Below are 26,587 nucleotides of genomic sequence, written 5' to 3' on the forward strand. Positions count from 1 at the left end.
CTCATCATATGCACACACTGACTTCAGTTTGTAAGTGCAGGCAAGGGAAATAGTGAACAAAGTCAGACAACACAGGCTGTCTTGCTAGACCACCAGACATGAGTTTGGGGTGGCGGGAAGTAGACAGATTAGAGAAGAGGCTGGAGAGGGAGGTGAGGGAGGCAGCAGACAACGTGTGGAAGCTTGGAGGCTGTGTGTTTTTGCTAGAAAATCAGAGAGATGCATTTACCCCTGTGAAGGGTATCCACTTATAAGGGTAGAAACTGAAATTTAGACTTGAAATAAATGTTTATTTTGACTTTCCTTCTATCTTGGCCTTTCTAGATGAACGTTCAGGCTAGTGAAATACCAGCCGAGGATAACATTGGATATTTCAGGTTGGGCAGTCCCATGGGTGGGGTGCCAATTCCCAAGATAGAGAATGTAAGGAGGGAACCAGTTAAAGAGTGTGGGTGAGGATGGAAGTAAGAGGTTAGTGTTCAGCTCTCAACATGCTGCATTTGGGATGCTTCGGGGAGGTGTCTAGTGAGCACTGGATATCTCAGCGGGAGGCTTGGGCGAAGGTCTGGCCTGGAGATACATCTGATAATCGCCAGCATGTCAGTGGCGTTTTAAGTCATGGGGATCATGAGATCACCCGTGGAGAGTGAGGAGGATATAAATAGTAAAGGTCAGGGACAGATCTCTGAGGGATTGCAGTTTTTCAGGGAAGAGCAGAAGAGTAGCTAGAAAGCTAGAAGGAGCACAAGCGGTGTGTGGTGTGGTGGAAACCGGGGGAGGGCCATGTGGTCAGTACCTTCAAGCAAGCTGGGGACTGTGAACGTTCATCGGCTTAGTCACAAAGAGCCCTTCGCAAATTTCTCAGCGTGATGAGGGAAGACACTACATAGTGATTTGAGAAAATGGAAACTACAAACTTTCCAAAAGATCTTGGCTCTGAAGAAAAAGAAAGAGATTGACAGCTAAAAAAAGAATTGTGGAACATTAGTTGGTACTATCCATTTTTAGGTCATAGATCACCCATGATAACGTATTGAAAACAATGTGCTCCTCCATACGTACCAAATTTTGTGTGTATTTTCAGGGAAACAGACCCCCTGAAACCCAGACCCCAAGTTATGAAACCTTGTTTTCATGACAGAGAAATGTGTGTATGTTTTTATGCAAAGAGTGAAGTGTCAGTGTCCAGGGGTAGAATGGGCATAAAGGAGGGGTGGGAGTGGGGCCGGATGGGGGGATAGTGGGTGGGTGGATGTCCCTGAGGGCGTGAGGAAGAACAAGCTCTCCAGCACTGATGGCGGAATTGGCTTCAAACAGCCACCCTTTCTCTGTTCAGGAGAAGCAAAGAGGGAAAGATGGGATGGTTCATAGAGAGTAGAAGGGGGATGGGGAGTTGAAGCTGGTGCTGTTCACAGTCCCTCTTTCTCTGGGAGGCAAGAGGTCAGGCACCTGCTGAGAGTGCAGGGGTCATGGCAATGCCTAGGCCTGGGGAGAACGGAGGAGAGAGAGGACTACATCGTCAGGCTGCGTTGAGAGTTCAGTGGGGGCTGAAGCTCCAAAAGTTGTAAAGGCGCCAATCTGTTTGTCTGTGGGTATTTCTTTAGCTGTGCTCAGGCCAAGACAAGTAGCAGAGGAAGCAGATCCATTGGATTAACCCCATGAGGAGGGAAGGGGGGTTGAGGGCAGTGGCAGAAGGGAAGTTGAAATGATGCACTAGCCAATGGGAGGTCTTGGTTTATGATAAGCCAGTGAAGGTGGATGACATGGAGGGGGTAAGAGAGTAGAAATCACAGTGAAATTAAAGAGCTGGTTTCAACGGACTAAGGTCTAAAAATGCTGGAAGGAAGGAGGATTGTGGGATGTAACACCAAGTGTCACTTAGACAAGTAGGATTTACAGGTGATGGAGCTCAGTGCTGTGACAAGGTTTGGGATGTGGTTGTGGAGGTGCTTGGCTGGAGTGAGTGCAAATACAGTGTTCTGGGATTAAAGAGGTCAGGAAACTAAGACCAGAATATGAAATGGGCCATCTACTTTCCCCACAGGTGATAAAATTCCCCAAGATTTTATCAGGATTTGGGGTGAAGATGAAAATTACCAGCTGGCTGGCAAAGAATTTGAAGAATGTGGGAGAATGACCAGACATCCCTAGTTAAGGATGAGGAGACCTACTGGAAGGTTTCATATCTAGAAGACTGACTCAAAATGAGGGGAGGGGACATTATGGCAAGAACCCTTGTTTCCAGGACACAGTGGATAAGGAAGGGTGAGACAGGTTTGGGGACTTGATGTGACAGCCGGGGGATGGTTTCAGAGGGCTGGGAGCTGCAGGAGGCTGGGTCGGGGTAGAATAAGACCACATCCATGTAGAGGAGACAGGCAGGACTTGGATTCTATCCTCAGACTGGAGGGCAGCTCATGTTTGCCAGCTTTTCATTTTACCAAATAAGAACCATTTTAAAAAAACAAAACAAACCAATCATTGTCATTTGGTAAAAGGACTTTAATATGCCAAGTTAGGAAGGACAATTACCGACATGTCATAAAATTACAATATTTTACCTTCCAGATGGCATTTCCCAGATGACTCCTCATTCCTGGAAAAAGTACAAAAACTCCCTGTCACGTCTCCTGTTGAGTTTTTGGTTCCCAGAATACAGACCCTCCACCCATCGTGGTGCACAGTGACTGGCCCGGGGGTCGCACACTGCAGCCTGCGGTCTGTTTCTGTACAAGACCTGTAAGCTGAGAATGGGATTACATACAGACAGTGTGCAGCAGAGAATGAATGTAGCCAGCAAAACTTAAAAAATTTACTATCTGACTTTGAACAGAAAAGTCCTGCTGACTCCCGTCCTAGCCTGAAGATGTGCTGTCTTCTCCATCCTTCTTCCCAAGTCCCTGAATCGTCTGAGTGGGTCTTTCCTGGTCCTCCTGGGCCACATAACCAGGCCTACCCCCCCAGTGTGCGACAGTTTCGCCCAAGAAAGTGAGAGGGTGGCAGCAGTCCTATCAGTACTATTAATGCTAGTGTTTTGATTGAAAGTGCTCTGTTTCACAAGTGACAGCATATAGGCCCTCATGCATTCAGCAACACGGCAGAGGTAGAAGCTCTGGCTTTGGAAGATGACACACAAGGGGTAAATCTTTAATAAATGTTACCGAGTGCTTCTTATGCTGCAAGCAGTTTGCAGGTATCAATCCATTCAGCCCTCACCCTCACCGTGTGTCCAAGGCCCACTGACTTTTCATGCCACGGCACACCCTGGGGACCATGACATGGCCTTGGAAAAACCAGGTGGGAGGACTGGCCCAGCTGCCTCCGCCCCTTCCCCCAGGGAGGCTAGAAGGATCAATAGCAAACTGTGACCCTTAGCACATGGGAAGCCCCGCTATATGACTCAGGTGACACATGGCTATTTCAGTTTACAGAGTGCAATCTACCCCAAGTCACACCTGGCAGTGGGCAGAGTTGGGATTTGGGCAGGCAGGGTGCTCCCAGAGTGGCCCAAGTACATGCGGTGGTGGCCAGGATAGCCCTGCACATGGCTGTGTGTGGATTAAATGATACAACACACGTAGCATATCGCAATGCGTCTGGCAAACAGGATGTGCTTTGTAAATAGTAACCATTTTAATGTGTTATTTGACATGAGAAGAATTATCATGAGGATCAGCGTTTCTGTGCAACGGACGGTGCAGCAGGCTCTCTGTGAATCAATGGATGGACATTTTTATTGAATATCCACTCCCTGTATCAGTTCAGGCTACATAACAAAATCCCCCAAACCGGGGGCTTAAACAACAGAAATGTATTCTCTGCCAGTTGTGGAGGCTGGTAGTCCAAGATCAAGGTGCTGGCAGGGTGGGTTCCTTCTGAGGGCTGGGAGGGAAGGGTCTGTCCTGGAACCCTCCCCTTGGCTTATAGAGGGTGGTCCTCTCCCTGGGTCTGCTCATCTTCCTTTCATGTCTGTCTCTATGTCTAAATTTCCCCCTTTTATGAGGACAGCAGTCCTTTTGGATTAGGGACCACTCTAATGACCTCATTTTAACTTGATTACCTCTGTAAAGGCCCTATGTCCAAATAAGGTCCCATTCAGAGGTGCCAGGGCTTAAGATGAATTTGAAGGGTGAATCTTGGTGTGGGGCGCGGGGCACAATTCCACCCACAGCACTCACTGTCACCGCTCTGCTAAGCTCTGGAGGTGCGAAGTTAAAGATGAAAGCATGCTTCCTGGGGAGCTGAAAAAAATAGGTTTCTGAAGGCTGAACAGAGGTAAATACATTTCTGGGTCTTTTCTAGTGTTATCAATGCAAAAATGTGTCCATAGGGTCTGTGGCAAGTGTTAGGAATTTCTCTCTGAAGACATGCTAGACCGACAGCTAGCTCCGGTCCCATCTTCATCACTCAAATGATTGCAAAATAATAAGGGGTTTCTTTTTTCTTCTTCCTGTTATCAAAGGAACATCTAGGTTTTTATTTTGAGTGCTAATGAGGATAAAAATAGCCCAGTGTGACGTGGTTTTCACCTGAAAGGCAGTGTCTGGTGAGAAATCAGGATGTCTGAGTCTTGGTCCTGTCCAATAATGACAGCATGCAAGTGCCTTCCACCAGCGAGAGCTTGGGCCATAAAGCTGTGAAAGCAGCGTCAGCGAGTCTGTTGTCCTCTGTTTACGCCAAGGTCACAGAGGCTTGCTGGTGCCTGAAATGGTTTTCCTGTCTGAAAGGCCTTTCCTGTTGAACAGCTTCAAAACGTTGCTGTTTCCGTCCCCTCCGGCCGGCCAGCCTGGGCGTGGAAACCACCTCCAACATTTCCTCAAGCTTTTTCCATATTGAGCGCCTATCACTTTGATAAGCATTGAGGAGCAGAAAGGAATTCTTCTTGGTTCTGATTGCAAGAAGAACAGTGAGAATCCTGGATTCTTTTCAGTGCTTCAGAGTTTCTACTGATGATCTTCATTCTTGGTGATTCTTAAGAAAATCACATTGATATTTTCATTTGAAACATGGGTCTGTGATCATTTGGAACACTGGAGAGAAGGTCAGGCATTTGCAACTGCCTTGACATTTCTGCGCTTTGATCTGATTAAAAAACATTGAAAGGTTCCCCACCCCCCACTCCCCATTTTTCAAATGAGAGAGATGAGGGCCTGAGTGGGGACTTGCCCTTGGTTACCCAGCCAGGAAGTAACAGGCCTGTTCCTCCTGTCCTAACACAGGTCTTCAGTTACGTGGGCGTTTGTTGTGTTTGGTTTTAGCTATTTTTAACAGCTGCAATTACTCTATCTGAGCCTTGAAATCAAAATCAAACATTTCCTTCTTTAACTGATGTCTGTCTGGAAAGGAAGAAAGGAAGGCAGGAAGACATGAAGGCAAGAAAAGAGGAAGAAAGGAAGGAAGGGAGGGAGGGAGGAAAGGGAATTAAATACGGCTTTCCATAGATTGGTGAAAATTTTCAAACATATTTTAGTCTAATTATTTTTTTAAGCTTAGGCTGCATTTAAAGGGAGTAATGCTGTCTGGAAGGGAATGGAAATACCTTGATATCACCCCGAGGCCTGCCGGTACCCAGGGTGGCAGGTCATGTGGCCCCTCCCCCTCCCTGCAGCCCCGCCCACCCTCAGCAATGCTTAGGTGTGCAAGGGAACGTGATGGCATAGGCTGTCCTGGGTTCAGTGCTGGCTCTCTGCCTTTTAGCTGTGTGGCGTTGGGCAAGGCTTTGGCCCTCTCTGGCCCTCTTGCACGTTTCTCCTTTGTAAAATAGGAGTAATGCTGTCCATCTCAGTATTGTATGTAAGACAGAATCAGATCATCGTGAATCTGCCGACCCACTAGATGGTAGCACGTGTTGCCAGTCTGTCCCCGTCACAGAGGAGAGGCCTGTGTGACATGGGTGAGTGTCTCTCCCCTTCAGAGTCACCCTCTCCCCTCTGCTAGTGGGCAGGCAGGGCCACGTTCCTCCGAAGCCACGTTCTCCTCCAAGGTCCTCGGACCTGTTGAGGAACTGTTTCACGTGTAGCTTGTCTATAGTACGAAACAGTCGTCAAGATTCTGCAGCTCAGGTCTGTGTCAGGGGCTGAGAGGGAGGGCGTGTGCTGCTGGGAAGGGGGTCCCAGGCTACAGCCAGGCAGATGGAAACCATGCTGGCAGGGTCTGAGACCAGGTTCTACCCTGTGACCTTGAGAGATGCCCTGCGACCTTGCAGAGTGCCTCTGCGACCTTGGGGGTGCCCTGTGACCTTGGGAAGTGCCTCTGCGACCTTGGGGGTGCCATTGTAACCTGGGGAGTGCCTCTGTAACCTTGGGGAGTGCCCTGTGACCTTGGGGGTGCCCTGGGACTGTTCCTCCAGCGGCTCGGTGCCCCATCCGCTATGAGTAGGATGGATCTGAGTTAACATAAGTAACTCAAATTACATAGGAAAGCAACATCTCTTTCTACTTATGATGGTACAGTGTGTTTGGTGCATGGGTGACTGTGGCGAGCACCCAGGCCCACCCTGTGAAGGTGGGAGGGGCGCGGTGCCACTGGAGACCCCAGCAGACTCACCGTCCTGTTACCCTGAGGACCCTGGGCAGTGGGTGCTGTAATCAGATTGGAGGTGACCCCGCCTGCAGTGTGTCGATGGTCTGAGAGGGGATGAGGGGGCAGGTGATAGGAAGGCCTGTTTGGGTCTCAGTAATTGGAGCTTCTGTAACTGGAGTGAAATTGATGAGGCCAGAATCCAGGTGGAAAAGAAAGGGCAGTTCCCAGAGCGGCTGAGGAGGCAGAATAGCCAGAACGAGGTGAGGGAGAAGGTGATGAAGATGGTGGGGTTTCTGGGTTGGACAACAGGGTGAATGGTGGAAACAGTCCCTGAGGAAAGAAGAGCCCGGTGTGGGGGCAAAGAGCAGGATGGAGGGAGGGGCAGCGATGGGTTTGTTTGAAATGTGCTGGGCTCACAAAACCTTGAAATGCTGCTGTTTCCAAATGTTGCTGCATCCGGCTGCAGGCCTCCTGGTCGGACATGCATCCGGGTCCGCTGTGCTAAGGCCTGACCAGGAGTCCCAGGGCCAGAAGCAGGAGGGGAGGTGCTGACAGAGTCCCTCGTGGGCAGGAAGCCAGGTGTCCTGGGACAAGACTGGAGGGGGAACAGGTCAGGCTAAGTCAGAAGGACGGTTTTGAAATCACCAGCAGTGATTTGGGCTCCTTTATGCCTTAGAGAACTTCCCCCAGCACCTCAGTCAGGCTCCTAACTCCATAGTTTTGAAAAGACAGTGACCCAAACACAGCAAGAACCCAGCAGCTCAGCCCAGAGACAATGGAGGTGGCCGATTTCACTAATCTTACCCCATTCAGGCTCTGCGCAGCTCACACACAGTAACTCATTCATTCCCAATGACTACCTTAGGAGAGAGCATCTGGTAATATCCCCATTTTACTGATGAGGAAACCGAGGCTCAGAGAGGGTGAGTGGTTTGCCCAGAGTCACAGAGGAGCTGAGATGAATTCCTAGAACATGGCTACTTAACCAAGGATGTGTCATTTATGCCATCTTTAGTTAGAGCTGCTGGATGGTGTTTATTCCCTACCTCTGGAATCTACTATGGGCCTGTTCCCAAAGTAGCTGCAGAGATATGAGACTGAGCTTCAACTATGTCTGTGAGTTACACTCAGAGTGGGTTCAGGTCCTGTTAGAGAATAAATACTCACAAATACATAGCTTTCCTTTCGGTCAACTGAAGCCATTTTAAAAATATAATGGGAAAACAATCCCATTCCATTCTTAATAACATCAAAAATTAAACATAACAAAGTTAAAAATCTTTTTCTCAAATTATTTTTTCCAAATAACATCCCCAAAATGTTTTCTTGAAACTTATGACATTTGGTTTTGGATTTCATCTGGTAAGTAAATAACCAAAGAATATTTTTAAAAGAAAAATAATATGGGAAAACTTACCATTTGATGATAAAATATATTATAAAGTGATTCTAGCTTAAGCAGTGTGGAAATAGAACCAGAATTAGCAGAGATGAATAAAAAGAATTGGTGTTCACCAAACAAATTTCATTTATATATAGGATTTAATATATGATAAACATGGCATTTCAAATTCAAGGGGAATTTAGTTAGTTAGTTAGTTAGATAGTTAGTTAGTTATTGGCTGCACCATGTGGCTTGTGGAATCTTAGTTCCCCAACCAGGGATTGAACCCAGGCCATGGCCATGAAAGTGCTGAGTCCTAACCACTGGACTACCAGGGAACTCCAATGATTTCCTTTTTAAAATAAGTGATGCTGACAGTGCAATCTGTAAAGTATATTTTAAACAAAGGAAAAGAATTAATCAACAAACCACAGATGCTGCATTTTGGAGCAGACTATCCCTTTGGGTGAGTGTGAAAGCCTCTACTACTTCTTTCACCCAGAGAGGAGGTCTAGCCTTGGAGTAAACAGTGGATTCTGAAGCTGAAGGAGCTGGACTCAAGCCCACGCACTGCCACTTATCAGCTAAGCCCTTTGGGTGTGTTTACTGGATCTGTTTCCTCATCTGTAAAATGGGCACAGTAGTGGTACCCACAGCATGGGTGACCGTGAACATTAAATAGCAATGGTATTACGAGGTTCTTGGCAAATCAGTAAACTCTTATGAAATGCTACCGAGATCCCCCAGCTTTCATGCTTCACCATGCTTTCGCATTCACAAAGAACTCAGAATTTTCATGAGATGCATGTGGAACCCCAGATGTTGGATTCTGCATGCAGCAATGGCTCCTCCGGGGGTCCTGCGGCCGGGAGAGGGAGACAGATGTGGGGTGTGGCAGAGAGTTGGCTCCAGGCCCTGGGATGGTGACAGATGGGCTGGCTTTCACTTTGGAGGTGAAATGCACCCTTTAATTAGAGCGCTTTCCCCTAGACATCAACCTAAACGTGGAGGGCAGCCAAGGCTTCCATTTTAAGACCGTAATTGGCAAGTTCAGTCCTGAAATCCCATCATAACTCTTCTCTGAAATTGCAGTATACTCACCATCTAAAAATATGCACCTCAGTTTGGTCATGTTGCAAAAATGCCACTTGTACTGACCATGAAAATAGCAACAGGTGGAGGATGCTTAAGAAAATGAGAGCCCAGGGTCTCTTGCAGGAAAGCCAGGTCCCAAGTTCAGAAATACACAGTTCCAGAGTCTGAGGATGGCCCTGCAGCTCCAGGACAAGTGTAGGGGTTTCACCTTCCTCTGGCTGAGTCCATATGAAATCTGGTTACATTATTTGGCCACTTCTCTGGATAAATCTTTTTTTCTCTTTGTTCCTTCTTTCTTTCCTTCCTTCCTTCCTTCCCTCCTTTCTTTTTTTTTCCCTTTCTTTCTTTCTTTGTTTCTTTCTTTCTCTTTTTTTTTTTCAATTGAAAAAAAGGGTGGCGGTGCTAGATTGTTTTGCTACTTTATTTACCATTCTGATTTTAGTGACTCTCAGAACTCTGGTGTCAAAGACAGGTTCAAGATAAAAATGACAGGCTTCCCCATATAGCTAAGAGTAGGGTGCTATCAAAGGCAATGACCTTTTCCTACCTGGGGATAATTTTCCTGAGAGGATGCTCAGCTCTGTAGGAAGCTCAGAGGGGCGGAAGGAGCACTGGCTTAGAGCCAAGAGACCTGGGTCTGTCTCTGGTTTGGTCACCATCCAGCTCAGTGTTCTTGGAAAGTCACGTAACCTCCCCCAGCTTCCGACTCCTCACTTGTAAAGGAGGTGTTACAGCCCTTTTCCCCAGTGGGGGCACTATGGGGATCAAATGTGATGCTGTTTTACAGAGGAGGAAACCAAGGCGATGGAGTAACACCCCAAAGAGCTTGAGCGATAACTAATGGCACTTTGTAAACTGTGAAGTGTGACACCTAAGACTGCCATTGCATTTTGCTAGCACAAAGTAAATGCTCACAAATATTTGTCATAAGTGTAAACTACCACAGTCTTCTGGGGGGAAAAAGAGTCAAAGACAGAAAGGAAAAACAAATAAATAAATAGATTTTCTCCATTAACTATCACTGCTGTACCCACTGAACGGCTCCCTACAGCATTCTGGTATTGGTGCTCCCGAGTGGTCACGGAGGCCTGTTTTGGGAGGCACATCGTACCCCATTTGATGCGCCCATCCACCTGGACCCACAGTCCTTCCTCACGGTGGAAGCTTAAGCCCCCTGTGCAGGGTCACCTCTGACCTCACAGCGACACAGGTGCTCTGGCCAATCTCTTTGCCTCTGCCAAGCGTCTCTCTGGCAGCCACACCCAGATGTCCCTCCCTCCCTCTGTGCAGCGTGTCCTGGGCAAGGACCGAGAAGCAGCACAGTAGAGCAATGGAGGCACAGGCTCTCTGGACGCAGAGACCTGCTTTCCATCTTGTTCCACTCCTTAAGAACAACACGCTCTCGGGCAAGCCATCCTTGTGCCTCACCAGCTTCATCTTTTAAAGAGGATGTCTTCGCAGGGGTTTCCCAGGGAATAAACTCCGAGATGGAGATTTGCACGCAGAAAGTTGAGCGCATAGTGCTCCTCGGAGCCACACCTGCAAGGAAACAAGGGGGCAGAATTGGGCCGGGGGAGAAGTAGAAGGGCAATGCAAACCAAACCATGGCTGCATTGATGCCTCAGTGAGCTGTGAGACTGGGCCGACACTTGGGAGTTGCCCCATCTTGAAGCAAGGGGGCTGGACCTTTGTATACCCACATGGACTGGTTTGGGGATGAAGGCTGACATTGCAGAGGGGAGGCAGCTGGCCTAGACCTAGGTAATTCCTGGAGAGGGACTCGGCCGGGAGCCCCAGCCACCAACTTCCCAGCAGTTGGAGGAAATGAGAGCCTGGGTCCTGAAAGTGGCCTGGACAGCATATCACAAAGCACCACATAACAAACACTGAGGAGCCTATTGTTATCACAGTTACCAGCATTATTCTGATTTTTGCATTATAACAACTGTACTATTAGGTTTGTCTTGTCTTTCACGTTCTCTCCCATTCTACTGTGAGCTGCTCAGTAGAAATGCCCCTGCTTTTATTGGTTTGTTTGTTTTGTTTTCTTTTACCTCTATATCCCTAGGCTTGAGCATGGATCTTAACTCATAAAAAAATCTTAAAGGTCATAGTAGAATGGAGAGATGGATAAAGAAACGGGGTCACATGAGAATGCAGACCATTGGGAGGGTGCCCTGGGGTGCCCTTTGGGGACATTGGGTGGCACTCCACTGACGGTCCCCTGCTTTCCCTCCTAGTCACTCTGGACTCGTGGCAGGCCCTGGCCCTCTCTTCAGTAGTTGTTGATCCATCCATCAGGAATTTTGACGTTGCCCACATCAGCACCGTTGCCACTGGTGACTTCTATGCAGCCCGAGACCGCTGTTTGTGGGGTAAGGGGAGTTTCCACCTCCAGGCAGGGGGTTGATCAGGATAGGGCCCCTCTCACACAAGTGTTCCTCAAGGTTCTGACCTCAGAAACACATAGGAGACCCCAAGATCACCTGGGGTGCCTGGCCAGAAGGAGCTCACCTCGGAGAGAGGACCCAGGTAGGGCCCTGCTCTGCAGCCTCCTCATCCTCCTGTAGGGTTGGCCCATGGTCAAGGTCTCCAAGGGGCTAAGCCAGCCAGAAAATGAGCAACATTGAACCAGGTCAGGGGAAGGTCAGAGGAAGCATCTAGGGGGTTCGTCTGAGATGGAGAAGATGTGTGGAAGCTGTGACGGCCGTCCTCAGATTACAGGCGGGCCATTGTGGCGAGGAGGAAGGAGATTGTTCTGGCCAAACTCGTGGGGCAAAGCAAAGACCTGTGGGTAAAACTCAAATTTCAAGAGACATTTTTTTCAGTGCAACATGAAGAACTTTCTCATAGGCAAAGTGGTCCACAGATGCACACTTCCTTTAGAGGGTTTCGGTCACTGATATCTAAACTAAAGCTAGGTGACCAGATGATCAGAATGTTCTACAATGGCTTTACCTTATGAAAGAGGCCAAGACTAGATAACATTTACATTTCTTCAATTTTGAGAGTCCATGGATCTCCTCCTCTACAAGGTTGGTTAACAATATGCACATATTACAGACAGGGCCACTACGTACAGTCGTACAGGTTGTACATTGCACAACTCTGGGCAGTGCCACAGCACAGAGACTGGGCTATGAATAAGGCCTTTAGGCAGTGCACAGCTTGCTCAATCAAATGAAGCAGCACTATTTTCATAGCTGTTCTTAGGACCGAAAACTGTGTAGTGCAGGACTTGGTACACTTGGGGAAGAACATAACCCCTGATAGAACGTGATGGGTATGATGGGAAAGGAGGCAGAGGGAGAAGAAGCTGAAGAGGAAAGGGAGGGCTGGAGCATGGAGAGCCTTGTCTTGTATGACTTAATCCTGAAGCCAGTGGGGAGCCATGGAGGTGTTTTAAGCAGGAAAATGACAAGAGCACATTTGTGAATAAACAACCAAAATCCTGACCATTGTGTGGAAAATAGATTGATGGGAGGGTTGGGTCCCCAACCACCACTACTTTATTCCCAGCTCCTAGCACTGTGCCTGGTGCCAGAATGAAGTGAGTGTCTGTATGGATGGATGCATGCATGTATGTGTAATTGGGTGAATGGATGGGTGATGCATGGGTGGATGTGTAGATTTATGAAGCATGGTTGGATGGAAGGATGGCTGGCTGGCATATCCTCTTGGAAACTTTGACTTTGGGCTGACCCTGAAGGACGATGAGGAGACTGCAGAGGAGCACCCACCCAGGGTCTTTTCTCCCAGGTTAATTCCTTCCTTCCAGGTACCCCAGATTATCTTGGAATGAATGGAAGGGTGGGTGGATGGATGATACACAGATTCATGGATGTATAATTGCATGAATGGATGGATGGATAATGCTTGGATAGATGGAAGGATGCATGCATGGATTCATGGGTGTATGGTTGGATGGTAGGATGGATGGATGGGTGGATGGTTGGTTGGATGGGTTCATGGGTTTATGGATTCATGGATGTTTGGATGGTAGGATGGATAGATGGGTGGATGGTTGGATGGATGGGTGCATGGATTCATGGATGTTTGATTGGATGGTAGGATGGATGGATGGGTGGATGGTTGGATGGATGGGTGCATGGATTCATGGATGTTTGATTGGATGGATGGATGGATGGATGGGTCCATGGATGCATGGATTCATGGATGTATGATTGGGTACGCGACTGAGGTGATCTCTCAGGCCCAATGCCTACTCCTCTCCTCCTCCACAGAGTGTTCCCGTCACCAGGCCTGCCTCGTCACCACTCTGCAGACCCGACCTGGTGCTGTGAGGTGCATGTTCTATGCTGATACCCAGAGCTGCACACACAGCCTGCAGGCCCAGAACTGCCAGCTTCTGGTCCGTGAAGAGGCCACCCACATCTACCGGAAGCCAAGTAAGTGCTGGCCTGTGTCTTTGCAGCCATTCCCAAGGGCCTGGGTGTGGCTGGGAGGGACAGTCCAAGCATCTGATGACTCATAGGCAGTGGCTTTTGAGGTTCTTCAGGGAAAGTCGGTCAAAATCATCCTCGGCTATATGGTACTCACACAGGATGGACTGAAAGAAGATGAAAAACCTTACTTCTGACCTAGAACTTCTCGGCACTGCCTTTACTCATTACTTCCTTTGAGTTATGGGAGCCATTTTGGCCTTTGAGTTTCTGAGTAGAATAATTAAATAGGGCACTTTTTATTACTATTGTAGAGTTTAGAATGCTGTTTCCCATGCCTTATCTCATTTCATCCTCATGCTCTCCTGTGAGGTGGCGAGACAAGGGGTTTATCCCCGTCTTAGAGATCGGGAGACTCTGGTCCAGAGAAGTTAAGCTACTTCTCTGATTTTACACAGCTAGTGATGACAGAAAGGACTGGGAGCCCGATCTCCTCTCTCTGGAGGCAGTCCTCACCCACAGAACTGCATCGCCTGACGACCATGCCACGATCACGGGAGAGGACAGCCACTCCTGGCTCAGTTCAGTTTAGGAACATTCAGTAACGTGCTGTTGTGTGTCAGCCCTTGTGTTAGGTGCTGGGGACACGGGGTGAAGCAAGAAAGGAGAAAGCAGCATATAAGTGCATCCCTAAGGGAACTAATAAGAGCTGTGGAGCAGGAAACATGGGAGCCGACAGCCTGGGGGACGCTCCTCCCCCATTAGATACGCTTACGGGGTGACATGAATAACTTTTTAGAAATGTCGGCTGAGTCTGCTGTCTTATCTTCAAGAGCAGATGGCAGCAAACTCTCTCTGTAAAGGGCCAGATGATAAATATTTTAGGCTTTACAGCCACAAGTCTGTTATGGCTACTCAGCTCTGCTGTTGAAGCAGGAAAGTGGCCACAGACAATAATAAATCCTGGGGCACGGCTGTGTGCCAATAAGACTTTATTAACAAAACCAGGGAGCAGTGGAATTTGGCCCCTGCCCCGTCCTAGAGCATGAGTGGTCCTCAGGCCTGTCTGGATCCAGTGATGTCTTGTCTTCCTCCCTCCTCCACCTCAGCCTTTAGATCAGGAGAGGTTCCCCAGGCCTGGGAGTACTTTGATTCCTATAAACTAAGGCCCTGGGCCCTTAATCTCAAGGCTTGCCTTCTCTCAGGTTGTTTATATCATTTAGTCGAGTTAGATAGATTTCACCCATAATATAGCTAATCTGCATGGTAGTCCTGCTGAGAAATGCCTTCACTGTGAGGTCTGAGTTCTGTAAAACAAATTAGACTGCTTCTCTCTTAATTCTGTGTCTCAAATTCAATGAGAAATGCTCACATTTCCGGCAAAAGGTGCACGCCCACATATATCTACGTAGATGTTGTTTGTTTGCACCTCATGTACAGGTAGAGCTGTTTTCTTAGTCCAGCTAGTCACAGGGCCTAAACATGTGGGTATTCTACAAAGAAATCACCCTTCTGCAAAAGATTCCAAAGGGTGAAATGCACATCAAACCTTTTCCCCATGTTGGATCTTGTACAGTCTGGGATTCACTGAGCAGCCTCTGGAGGGAGGCTTAAATACCACTGTCTGTGGGAAAGCAGGCTTGCATTCCCTCAAAATTCTTTAGCTTTTACATTTTCTGTCTTCACTCTCCGCTTCAGATGATGCCACATTCGTGAAATGTGGCTGTTTCCTGCAGAGCAAAAGAGCTGACCTCAGAAGGTTTTGCTACTTTAGCACCCGCAGTCCTGAACTCTGACCCCTTGATTTGCAATTGAAACAGGAAATCTTGTGAGAAGGAAGGAACTGTGGGGGTGAGAGCAGTCATGATTTGTGATCAGGGCCAGATTACAAAGAAGCAACTATTTCTTTCCATCCTGAGTTTCCATTGTGAGTTCTAATTCACATGCCAGTGTTTGTGCAACAGAGAAGTTTTCACTCACTGTTCCCTTCCTTCCTTCCTTCCTTCCTCCCTCCCTCCCTCCCTCTTTCCCATTCATTCATTCATTCATTCATGTGTTGATCTCCTGTCACTTGCCGGGCACTTGGGCTTGGGACCTTACAGGCATCCTGTTATTTACTCCTAACATCTTCGTGTTGTAGCGACTGCTACTGTTCCTATTTTGCAGTTGGGAAAATTGAGGGTGAGAAGAATCATAAAGTTTTTCTAAAGTAATTGGTCCATAACACAACACAGGTCTGCTGGACTCCTCAGACCATCCATTGCTTCCCCCTCACCAGGGTGACCTTCAGCAGGCCTGGGGGTCATGAATGCTCCTCACACCAGGGGGTCTCAGCCCTGGCTGGCACCGTTGACAGATAGGACTGGATGACTCTTTGCTGAGGGGACCTATCTTCTCTATTATAGGATGTTTAGCAGCATCTCTGGCCTCTACCCTATGAGATACCAGTAGCCAGTATCTCTCCCCAACTCCTGTGACGACCAAAAATATCTTCAGACATTCTCACATGTTTCCTGGGGTCAAATCCACCTCTAGTTGAACCACTGCTTGGTACCAAGCTCATGAGGAATGGGTAGACTTCCACCTGTCTGTCTGCCTGCCTCCTCTCCCAGGCTCCTGTTTGGTCTTCATAAATGTGTATTTTAAATAGACGGAGCTGCAGATGAAGCTGCAAGGCTTTCTCTCTCCATCAGCCCACAGTGAAGCAGAGCAAACCGAACACACATGTTGGAAATAATGAGAGACCCGCCCCCCCCCCCACCAACCTGCCCCCCCAAACACAGAATCCCTTCACCAGTGTTGATTTCCTCCATGCGAGGCCCTAAGGTCTGTGGGGAACCATAAGCAGGCCTGTCGTAAGTCCCTGAAAATAGCATCTGGCACCGACCCGGGGCCCAACAAAAGTTAATGGAACCAATGAATGAATGTGAGAAAATATAGTGGAGGAGATGAGCTAGGGCTGCAGAGAGGGTGAGCGGTGTCTGGGATTAGCACAGGGAGGAATGGAAGGCTGTGGAGCACAGGCCAGGGTGGTGGCATCACCAGCGTGAACTCATAGACTGGGTAGGACCCGGACACGAGCAAAGCGGGGGCGGGGGGGGGGTATTGCAGGCCGAGGCCTGACCTTTGACCCTGTGTGAACCTCTGACTCTGTGGTCTGAGTTGGAGTTCAGAAAAGTATAGCTTTGAATCCTACATCATCTTGAAGTCCTGACAGCTACCCGCCCCCCCCTCCCCGGCCCCTAAACCTATTTCCTGACCAGTGAAATGCAAATACCCGGTCTGCCGTGCCTTAGTTACAATTCTAAAAGTCAGAAAAAAATTTTTTGTAAGTTTGTGGCAAATTAGTTTGATGGCAACACCTGACCTGAAATGACCGAAGAAATGATCTTGCACATTCTGTGCTCTTCTGTTCTTTTTAAAATTCAAATAATTCAGAATCGTGGTGACATCTGGCCCTGGGGTGCTGAGTCAGGGACTGTGGGCCTGGGTTATCTCTCTGGGAAGAACTTGGGGCACACCGAGGGGGAGGGATTGCTCAGTGCCTGGGGAAGATCAGGTGTCTTTGCTGGATTTCTTTTTTTTTTTTTTTCCTTCTTCACATTGAACACTAACTTGACTAGACTTCAGCTATTGGGGCCTGAATGAGTAACTAACGCTTTTTTTTTAAGTGCAGAAAGCAGTGTTTGGGCTTTTTGATGTGTTTCTTAAAGCATATTCAGAATACCTGTGAATAGAGCACCCATGCTTTCTCTACCCTCCCCCCTCAGACATCCCTCTGCTGGGCTTTGGGACATATGCACCTTCTGTGACCATTGCCACCTACGGCCAGCTGCTGGGCAGATCCCAGGCCATCCAGGTGGGCACTTCGTGGAAGCAAGTGGACCAGTTCCTGGGAGTTCCGTATGCTTCCCCACCCCTGGCGGAGGGCCGCTTCCGGGCTCCAGAGCCCTTGAACTGGACAGGGTCCTGGGATGCCAGCAAGCCACGGTAAGGGTGGAGTGGAGTACCTTTTGGGGGATGCCCAGAGAAGCCCTCTCCCATTCTAAGTGAGACTTGATAACAGAGGAGTGCATTCGAATTTGAGCCGTGCCTGCAGTGGGGGTATATTAGTTGAGATGGTGTTGAGTGCATAAACCTGCACCTGTCAGGGACTTAATATTGTCTTGGTCCTGCAATATCCCTTTGGTGATGGAGCGGCTGGGGGGCTGTGCTCCACTCAGAGATGTGGGGACCCAGGCTGATGTGCTTTCTTCAGCACAAACCTTCCAAGGTTCCTGGAAGGAACCTTCCTTGATCTCTCATCCAGCAAAGAGAGGCTGTGGGAGAGTCTTCGGGGGCGGTTCCACGGGCCACACCTGCAAGCAGCCTGCATCCATCACGTGCCCCAGCGTGGCAGTAACTGGGACTCTGCCTCTGGCCACGTCTGACTTCAGTGGGGCTGAAAAATAAGCAGAGAAGAAAAAGCACATGAGCGAATGAAAAATAATTGAAAAGGACTTTCGTTTCCCCAATAGGAACAATATTAAAAGGAATTTTCAAAGAACAGCAAAAAATGAAACTTTCTATTTTCCTTCCTCATTAACTGCCTTCAGTTTTGCCCATTCCCTCCTATGCATATACCACCGTAAATAGTTGACAGATGGGTACGATTTTGTGATTATTTTAATTAATAATCCGTGAAAAATATCTGTGAAAAGAACCTCCCTCTCCTGTCCCTACGGCCTTTCCCTTTCCTGCAGGCATCCCTAGCTCTGTCCCTTGGCAGCCACATTCTCTGTTTATTGCTGCCCATGGCCAGTTGCTGGGCAGGTCTACAAGCTCAGGACTAGACAGGGATGAGCAGGAGGCCCTGACATACTCCAGGCAGGCGGCAATGAAGGCTTAAACTAGGACAGTGGCGGAAAGATGCAGAAAGCCATGAATAAGCTCCCACCATTGGAAACAAAAGAAAAAAATATGCACTAATTAGAGTGCTTTGCCATGTTAGGATCCACCCATTTGACAGATGAGGTGGTTGAGGCTTTTGAGTGGAGAGTCGTTGGAGAGCTTGGTTCATCAGAGCCCAGTGCTAACAAGGCTTGGGTGCGGAACCATCATGCCATTAGGTGTGTCCCAGATGCGGTCTCAGCCCTTACGCCAGGAGATGTTCTAACTGGCACACCTGGACTCTGTACTGATGTAGAAAACAGGTTGGGACACCTCATCCTAGCAGGTCTGTACCCTTGGAGCCAAGAAGGGCCCAGGTTGCAGGTGACACCCATTTTCCTCTGCTTTATCTGGGCATCCTTCTCTCTGGGCAGGCACCTTGTCCAGGAGGTGTGTGGGGGGTTGTTCCTCAGGTCCGTGGCAGAGAGAGGGATGGGCGTGCTGCTATCTCCACCATTTACTCGCCAATCCCATTAACCATTTCCTGAAGCTGCCTAATTGCCGGTGGGCCACCAGGCCTTCGGAATGGGGCAGTGGGCTCTACCTCTGCTGATGGGCGGGAAGGGGCCTGGGGTATGTTCCCTTGGTTGTTCCCTGCAGTCGTGCCGTCTGTCTGTACCTGCAGGGCCAGCTGCTGGCAGCCAGGCATTGGGACGGCCATGTCTCCAGGGGTCAGCGAAGACTGCCTGTATCTCAACGTGTTTGTCCCTCAGAACGTGGTGAGTTCTGCAGCTATTGCTATGTTTGCCCTGAAAACTTCGTCATTAGAAATCCCCGGCCCCAGAGCTGCCAGCATGGTCCACTCTGCCCTCGCCCAGTGGGTTCTTGGCTTCCTGAAGCCTGAGTGGCTGAGAGCAAGCCTGGTTCCTCCAAGGCCTCATCTGACGCCCCACACGGGAGCGTGGTGCACAGTTATCCTGGTCCAGATCGCTCCGAAATATTCATAAAGCGCCACTGATGGGAGGGACTGTTCTTGGTGGGAATGCAGCTATGAACGAAACAAGGCTGCTGCCCTCAGGGGACTTACATTTCAATGGGAGGAGCAGAAATAAACAGATAAGCAGGAAAATATTGGACAACTGTGGTATTGATGAGATTGTGAAGAAAAACACAGCCGGGGAGGAGACAGAGTGACAGGAGGAGTGAGGTGGCGGCCAGGAGGGGCCACCTGAGCAGGGTGCAGAGGAGGGAGGCTGGGAGCCCCCCTGGTGGGTGAGAGCCGGTTATGCAGGGCCCCCCGAGGGCCATAGACTGGGAAAGCTGGAGCCAGAGCAAACTAATCTGCACATGAGGAAAGCAGCCGCTCCCCTTGGAGAGACCCTTGGAAAGACCCCCTTGGGGCAGTTTCTTTCCATGTGGTCTCTCATCAAGGCAGATCTAGAGGGTGAGGTTTGAAAGGTGACCCTGACTCTGCTTAGGCCCTGTTTTGAAGCCTGTATCTGCCTCAGTAGCAGCTACAATCCTACTGTCGAGTGTCTGAGTTTCCTGTTTTGGGGGAAAGGTCAGAGCTCATGAGAGAAACAGAACTGATGAGCCTTAGGAAACATGAGTTTCTGGTGACGCCAACCCCGTATTGACAGATCCCACAGTACATGTGACTGTGCCACCGCTTCCTGGTCCCCTAGCTTACCAGCAGCGAGAGGCGATGCACTTTGGAGGTTTGATCACAGTAAGCCGACCTGAGTAACATTTGGAACAAGGGTGCTTAAACACCAGGCTCTCCTGGCTGCATTAAGAGAAGTATGGGGCCTAGAGTGAGAGAGGTGATGAATTCCATTATTCTGCCCAGTCCTGGTTGGATCATACCTGGGATGTTGAATTAAGTTCTGGCTCCAAAACAGCCTGCCCCTTATTACTTACTACCTCACTGGCCTGGAGAAGGTAACTCAAGTTCTATGTGCCCCAGTGGGGAGAGATAGCATCTGCTCATAAAGTTCTCATGAGAATTAAATAAAACAAGGCATAGATACTAATTAACAGACAGTTGATGAGAGAGACACTGGAAACGGCAGTGAGTGGGACAGAGACCCCACTCTATGGGAAGAGAAGATTGTCACTCCTGGTGTAGGAGCTGGACAATGTTGAACGACTGGAAGGAGCAGGAAGGGACCATCCCTGGAGGCTGTGCCCGACATCAGCTGCACACCTCACAGCATCCTTCCTTCTGATCCTGCTGACGCCTCTAGGAGGTGTTATTCCCATTGGGTGGGTGAAAAGGCCAAAGCTCAGAGAGGTTAGGTGACTTGCCTAAGGTCACTCAGCTAGCGAGTGATGCCTGTAGACCTGGTCAGTCGGGTCCGCAGTAGCCGTGTGATCACAGGCAGGCTATTTAACATCACCAAGTCTCTGTTTCCTCATCTGTATAATGGGAATGATGACAATATGCCAACCTCACAGAGCTCTTTGAGGACTAAATAAAAGTCACATGCAGGGACTCAGCACAGTGCCTGGTGCTCAGTCGGGCTTAACAAAGGTGGTTCTGTGTTAGCAAGAGGGGTTCCGGGCACTGTGACCAAACCCAAGGTCTCCCCAAGGAGGACGCAGAGCTGTCTTCCAGAATAAACGCGGGGCAGGAACTGGGCTGCTGGGAGACTGCGTGTCTGTGGGAGACAGGTCCCAGCCCACGTCGCAGCATGGGCGATGGGTCTTCACTTTCTATGACCCTCAGTTTCCTCATTTGTGAGATGGGGTTTTCTCCTTTGCTTGGGCTGCTCTAACAAAGTACCACAGACTGGGAGGCTTAAACCACAGAAATGTATTTTCTCACGATTCTGAAGGCCAGAGGGACAAGGTCAAGGTGTCTGCAGGGCTGTTTTCTTCCGAGGCTGCTGTCTTTGGCTTGTAGACGGTCATCTTCTCCTCCCTGTGTCTCCACATGGCCTCCCCTCTGTGTGTGTCTGTGTCTAAATTTCTTCTTCCTTTAGGACGCCAGTCCTATTGGATTGGGGCCACCTCATTACCAGACCTGTCTGCAAACACAGTCACATTCCGAGGCAGCTGGGGTTAGGGCTTTGAGATGTGAATCTAGGGGGTGGGGGGATGGCAATTCAGCCCATAACTGAGACTAAAGATGCCTGCAGGGCAGAGGTGTGGGAAGAGTCGTGCGGCGGCTCAGAATCCGGCACCCATGCGGGAAAGGTACCCTCACCAAGCTCTGGGGGTGGGGTGAGAATGGCGGCCTGGAGCCCCCACATTTCTCTAATCCCTGCAGGCCCCCAACGCATCTGTGCTGGTGTTCTTCCACAACGCCGTGGAGGGCAGGGGCAGCGGGGCCCGGCCGGCCATGGACGGCTCCTCCTTGGCTGCTGTTGGCAACCTCATCGTGGTCACTGCCAGCTACCGCGTGGGTGTCTTTGGCTTCCTGAGTTCTGGTGAGTTGCTGGCGCTGACCCCCTGAGCCAGGTGTGTTCTTTGTGGGTGTTTTAGTGCTTTCTTCCCAAAGCCCCATCCTTTCCTGGCCCCTGGTGCTCCTCCAGCCCGCTGAGCAGGCAGTGGTACGACCAGTGCATTCACGAGACCCTCCAGCCATGCTGATGCCCATAGAGGAGAGTCACAGTCACCACAATTAAACTCACCATGTGCCTGAAGCTCTTCCAAGTACCTCAACACGCTTTTATCTTGTGATATGTCTGTGTGCGCATGTGTATACTGGACCCCAGAGGGCTGGACTCTTGTGCAAGCTCACATGGTCAGGAAAGAGCAGAGCCAGGATTCAGCACCAGGGTCGACCTGCCTCGGAGACTCTAAGGGGTGGATTAGAGCTCTCGGGCCCTCAGGGAGCCATTTACTGGAGCGAGGGCTGCATAGACAACGATTTCTGATGCCCCTTGAATTCCAGCATCACTCGTGAACATCCGGCCTGTCCCCTATCCAGTCACAGACACATTTATCACTCTGGTTATGTCCTCCACCTCCTCCACCAGCCCCCAGGGCAGAATTGAGATATGGACCAATCCCAGTCTCATCCATCCATGTCTTTTCCTCCTTCTCCAACGCCCCTGCCACCCCCGGCCCTGCTCCCAGTGGTAGGATAGCTGTTTGTCAGGCAACCATGACAGAGGACAGACACGCTGGTCTGGGAGTCTGAAGAGCCAAGAGTTGTCTGTGTGACCTTGGACAAAACTCTTCCTTTCTCCAAGTCTCAGTTTTCTCCTCTGTAAAATGGGAATACTTTTACCCAACGTCCAAAATTACTGTGAAGCTCAAGTGAGGTGCTATGTGTGGGGCTTTAGAGGCCGTGATGAGCTTTACGAGTCCTCAAGGACAGGCACCGAGCAGCATCTCGGTTCTCCAGGTATCTCGCTTAAGACCTGGAATGTCTTGCCTGCTGAGTATGGTTGGGCAGGTGGGAGGTAGCATGGCCAGAATGACAGACTTCTCTAGAATGTGGGTGAGTAGGGCAGGTGTCCTACGTAAGCAGAAACCCGGGAGTGCTAAGGAATGAGGGCTGGGTGGACCACGTGCCAGGAGGCCTTGAGTGTCCTAAAGAAGATTCTAGGTCTGCATGACAAGCATGAAACAGGCAACAAGTTAAGGCAATGTGCGATGAGGTACCAAAGAGAGGAATGTGGGTGATGAACAAATTTTAGACTTTCCTTCAGGGGAGCAGGGGCAGCTGCTGGAGCACTGAACACTCTGCCCAGGTTTTCTTTCCTCTTTTCAAACACATGACTGACAATCTGTTACGTCAAGAGCTCCTTTCACTAAAGCGACAGTGAAACTCAGGACCCAACCTGTGGGACCCGCTCAGGTGGAGCTTTTCACAGACGCGGCTGACTCTGGCTCGGAGCATTTCCCGACAGAAGAGAGCGAATTTCCATATACCATCCGTCCGTGAGGGGGCGGGGATTATGATTTCAAGAGCTGTGATCCTATGGAGAATTCTGTGGGCTTCTGGGAAGGCAAACTCATTTCCGCAGCCAGCAGGGCAGTGTCGGGGGAGGCAGAGGAAACTTCCAGAACACCCACCCCTTCTCACTCCTGACTTGCAACACTGCCTGTTCCTTGTGCTTAAAGCCAAGCTATCAGCAAGAAAGGAGAGTTACCGTCACCTAGCACTCATCTCTACCAGACTCTTTCCTGGGTTACGTCATTTCAATCTCCAGGCACTTCCACGAGGTCAGCACCGTGTGGCCATTTCACAGAGGAAAAGACAAGGCTCAGAGAGGTTAAGGAACTTTATTCTCCACGGTTGTGACTTAAATTTAACATTGCACTGGGCGTGTTGATGAAACAATAGAAGAAATACATGGTAGCTTGCTCCCTGGATGTTTAGAAAGGCTTTTCAGATTCCTCATTCTTCTGTGTACAGAGTGGATGAGTGTTTACCTTCATGTAGCCTCAGGCAGTTTTGCTTTAGTCACTAGACTGCCTGGTATTTCCCACACTCCAGAGTTTTCACATCTCTTTCCTGGAAGCTCCCTGGGGTTCGGCCCCAGGGGGGAGTCATCAGTCAATCAGGAAACTGAGATCCAGGGTGTGGCGGCCAGCAGGCGGGCAGGTGGAGGGGCAGGAGTGCCAGGACACACACTCAGGCTTCCTGACTGCGGACGGCCACCTCCCTCCCACCAGATACCGAGCATCCCACAAGGTTCTGTGCAAGGGAGGCAGGTGCTCAGATGGGAGGGAGAAAAGAGCAGGTGTGTGATGCAGCTGAGCCTCCGATAAACTTCTGACACAAATACATCATCCCTTTCTCATTAAAAAAATAATATATATAATAGGTTTTATTATTTAGAGGGTTTTAAGTTCATAGAATAATTGAGCGTAAAGTACAGCGTTCCCGTGTGCTGCGTCCTCCCCTGCCTCAGTTTCCCCTGTTGTTAACATCCCGCACTGGTGCCGTGGTGCCACGCGTTTGCTATGCTTGATGAGCCCATAGTGGTATGTTGTTGACTGAAGTCCGCACTCTGCAGTAGGGCTCGCTCTGTGTTGTACATTCTGTGGGCTTTGAAAATGTGTCATGGTGTGTTCACCATTCACAAAGAACGGTTTCACTGCCCTGAGACTTCCCTGCGCTCCAACTGTTCGTGCCTCCCCTTCTCCACTTTAAAGAATTGGAAACTGCTACTCAGCACACGGGTCTGGAAGGAGCCCAGCGACTTCGAGTGCCAGCCGCTGCCTGGTGTCCTGCACGGTGCACGGGCTTTGCCCCTGAGAAAAGCAGGGTCCAGCAGCAGCTCCTTGGATGTTCCTGGGGTCCCTCCCTCTGCATCTCACCCCATCCCAGGCTGCCCATCTCTCAGGAGATCAGGCACGTGAAGGCAAACACCTGGAACCTTGCTGACACCTCGCAGGGGCTCCCGAGGGCTAATGCCCTTTTCCTCTCCCTGGCAGGGCCCCTCCAAGCCAGGGCTCTGCTGCAGCCACGTGCCAGCCCTGCATCTGGCCAGCAGCTGCCACAGCAGCCCCTGGCACTTACTGAGTCAGGCCGAGTCGCCGCTTCATGTCCATTATCTCATGTAATAAATGTGTGCGGCATCTGCTGTTGCAGCCCAGGGTGAAGATAATCCCCTGAGAGCTCCGGACTCCAGAGGCACATTGAGAAAGGGATGGGACAGAGATGAAAACAGAAGCTCATGCCAGGCCTGCAGCCGGCTAGACAAACTCGTGTTCTCTGCGAGAAAAGCCCAAGCCCAACAGTATTTAAAAGGAGCGTGTTTCCTGAGGAAGAGCAGTTGGGAAGGAAGTGAGGGGTGGGCGGTGGGCCAGGGAGGCCCTTTCCCAGCCTGGATCCTGCAGGCGGGACAGACCCCAGGGCATGGGCACAGTGATTACCCTTCTCTTTCTGGCAAAGCAGTGCCGCGAGGGCAACCTGGGCCACTGGCGTGCAGGGTCAGAGGAGTGGGTGGGCTGCGGCTCGCAGGCCCTCTCCTGGGTGTGGGAGCAGGGGAGGTGTGCTTTGGCCCGGGAGCCAGACCGAAGGCCAGACACGTAACACGCCCATCACCCCATCATCCCTGGGGCACTCGGAGCCTCCCCTCTGAGGGGGTCTGCTCCTCTTCCTAGCCAAAAGAATAGGCACAGAGTTCTGCCCCCATCACAGGTACAATTTCTGCTACTGAAGACAAGGCAGACCCTGCGAAGAGCTCCTGTGAGATAATGCTGGGACCTAAACCTGTTTCATTTTATTTAAGAAAAACCAAACAACTTCTATAGAGCTTTATGCCAGGCATTGCACTGTTTTGTTCCTTTTACAAATATTAACAAATTCAATCATCGTAACAACCAATTGAGGTCGGTACTGCTATTATCCCACTTTACAGATGGGGAAAGTCAAGTCACATTAAGTAACTTGTCCAGGGCCCCACGCAGCTAGTAGGTGATGCAGTGGGACCTGTGCCCAGCTGGTCTGGCTGCATAACCCGCCTGCGAAGCTCATGCGCCATGATGCCTTTTATCAATGACCATCAATAAGGGCTGGGGGAGAACCCGCTGTGAGCCCAACTAAGGAACTTTAGAGGGAGAGTTGAAGAAATCAAATGAGCAAGGAAGAGCCAATCAGTGAGGGAACAATCGAATGTTTGCTGGCGTGTTCTGAACAGAGGGTGGGAGAGTGGAGCTGGAGGGGCAGATCAGGATGGGGTGAGGCAGACACAGAGGAGCGCTATCACGTGGTCCAGGCATCTTCCACTCATGCCCACCTCCCTCCGGGACTGCACACACCTGGCCAGCAGAGGGCAGCCCTGCCCAGTGTCACACCCCCAGCGGCACCACATGCTCTGTGTTTGTGGCGGGGCTGAGCCAGGTGAAATGGGAGTACCAGGAGATAAAGAGAATGGGGCTTAACCAATGCCAGACTGTAGGGCGACGAACACGGAGAGGAGCAGACCCCGGTGGCTGGACGAGGGCCGGTGTTGGAAAGTGAAGGGAACCCAGACTGCTCAGACAGGCTGAGGTGAATCTCAGAGGAGCTGAAAAGCCAGGGGGAAGTTAGACTGGAGACAGCAGGAATGAGGGAGTTATGAAGGCTTCCAAGCAGAGAAAGTTAAATAGAGTACTTACATTTTTTAATGAAAATAACACAGTGCCTCACACGCCATAGATTTTTTTGACAAATGTTTGTTGAATTGGGTTGAATGTTAGGACAAAGAGTTCTGAGCACTGGATTTAAGTGCCAACTCGATCTCAGATTTGCTTCTTGCACCTAAACAAACTCTTGTCCTCTCAAGTCTCAGGTTCTACCAGGGAAGGAAGGGGTTGAACTAGACTATCTCAGAGCAGCTAGGGGGCTGCTCTGTGTACACGTCCCGCC

General features: G+C 49.9%; 1 protein-coding gene across 2 annotated transcripts in view; it reads left to right on the plus strand.

The window, feature by feature from the left end:
- TG (thyroglobulin) overlaps positions 1-26,587 on the plus strand; it is a 238,538-nt gene that overhangs the window by 111,959 nt on the left and 99,992 nt on the right. For both annotated transcript variants that reach the window (XM_057735105.1, XM_057735107.1), the window contains 5 exons: positions 11,242-11,376; positions 13,246-13,410; positions 17,175-17,394; positions 18,959-19,052; positions 21,545-21,704. In XM_057735105.1, coding sequence (XP_057591088.1) covers positions 11,242-11,376; positions 13,246-13,410; positions 17,175-17,394; positions 18,959-19,052; positions 21,545-21,704 — 774 coding nt within the window. The remainder of the gene's footprint in view (positions 1-11,241; positions 11,377-13,245; positions 13,411-17,174; positions 17,395-18,958; positions 19,053-21,544; positions 21,705-26,587) is intronic.

The sequence above is a fragment of the Hippopotamus amphibius genome, chromosome 5 (genome assembly GCF_030028045.1).
Source record: "Hippopotamus amphibius kiboko isolate mHipAmp2 chromosome 5, mHipAmp2.hap2, whole genome shotgun sequence".
In the NCBI taxonomy this organism is placed as follows: Eukaryota; Metazoa; Chordata; class Mammalia; order Artiodactyla; family Hippopotamidae; genus Hippopotamus; species Hippopotamus amphibius.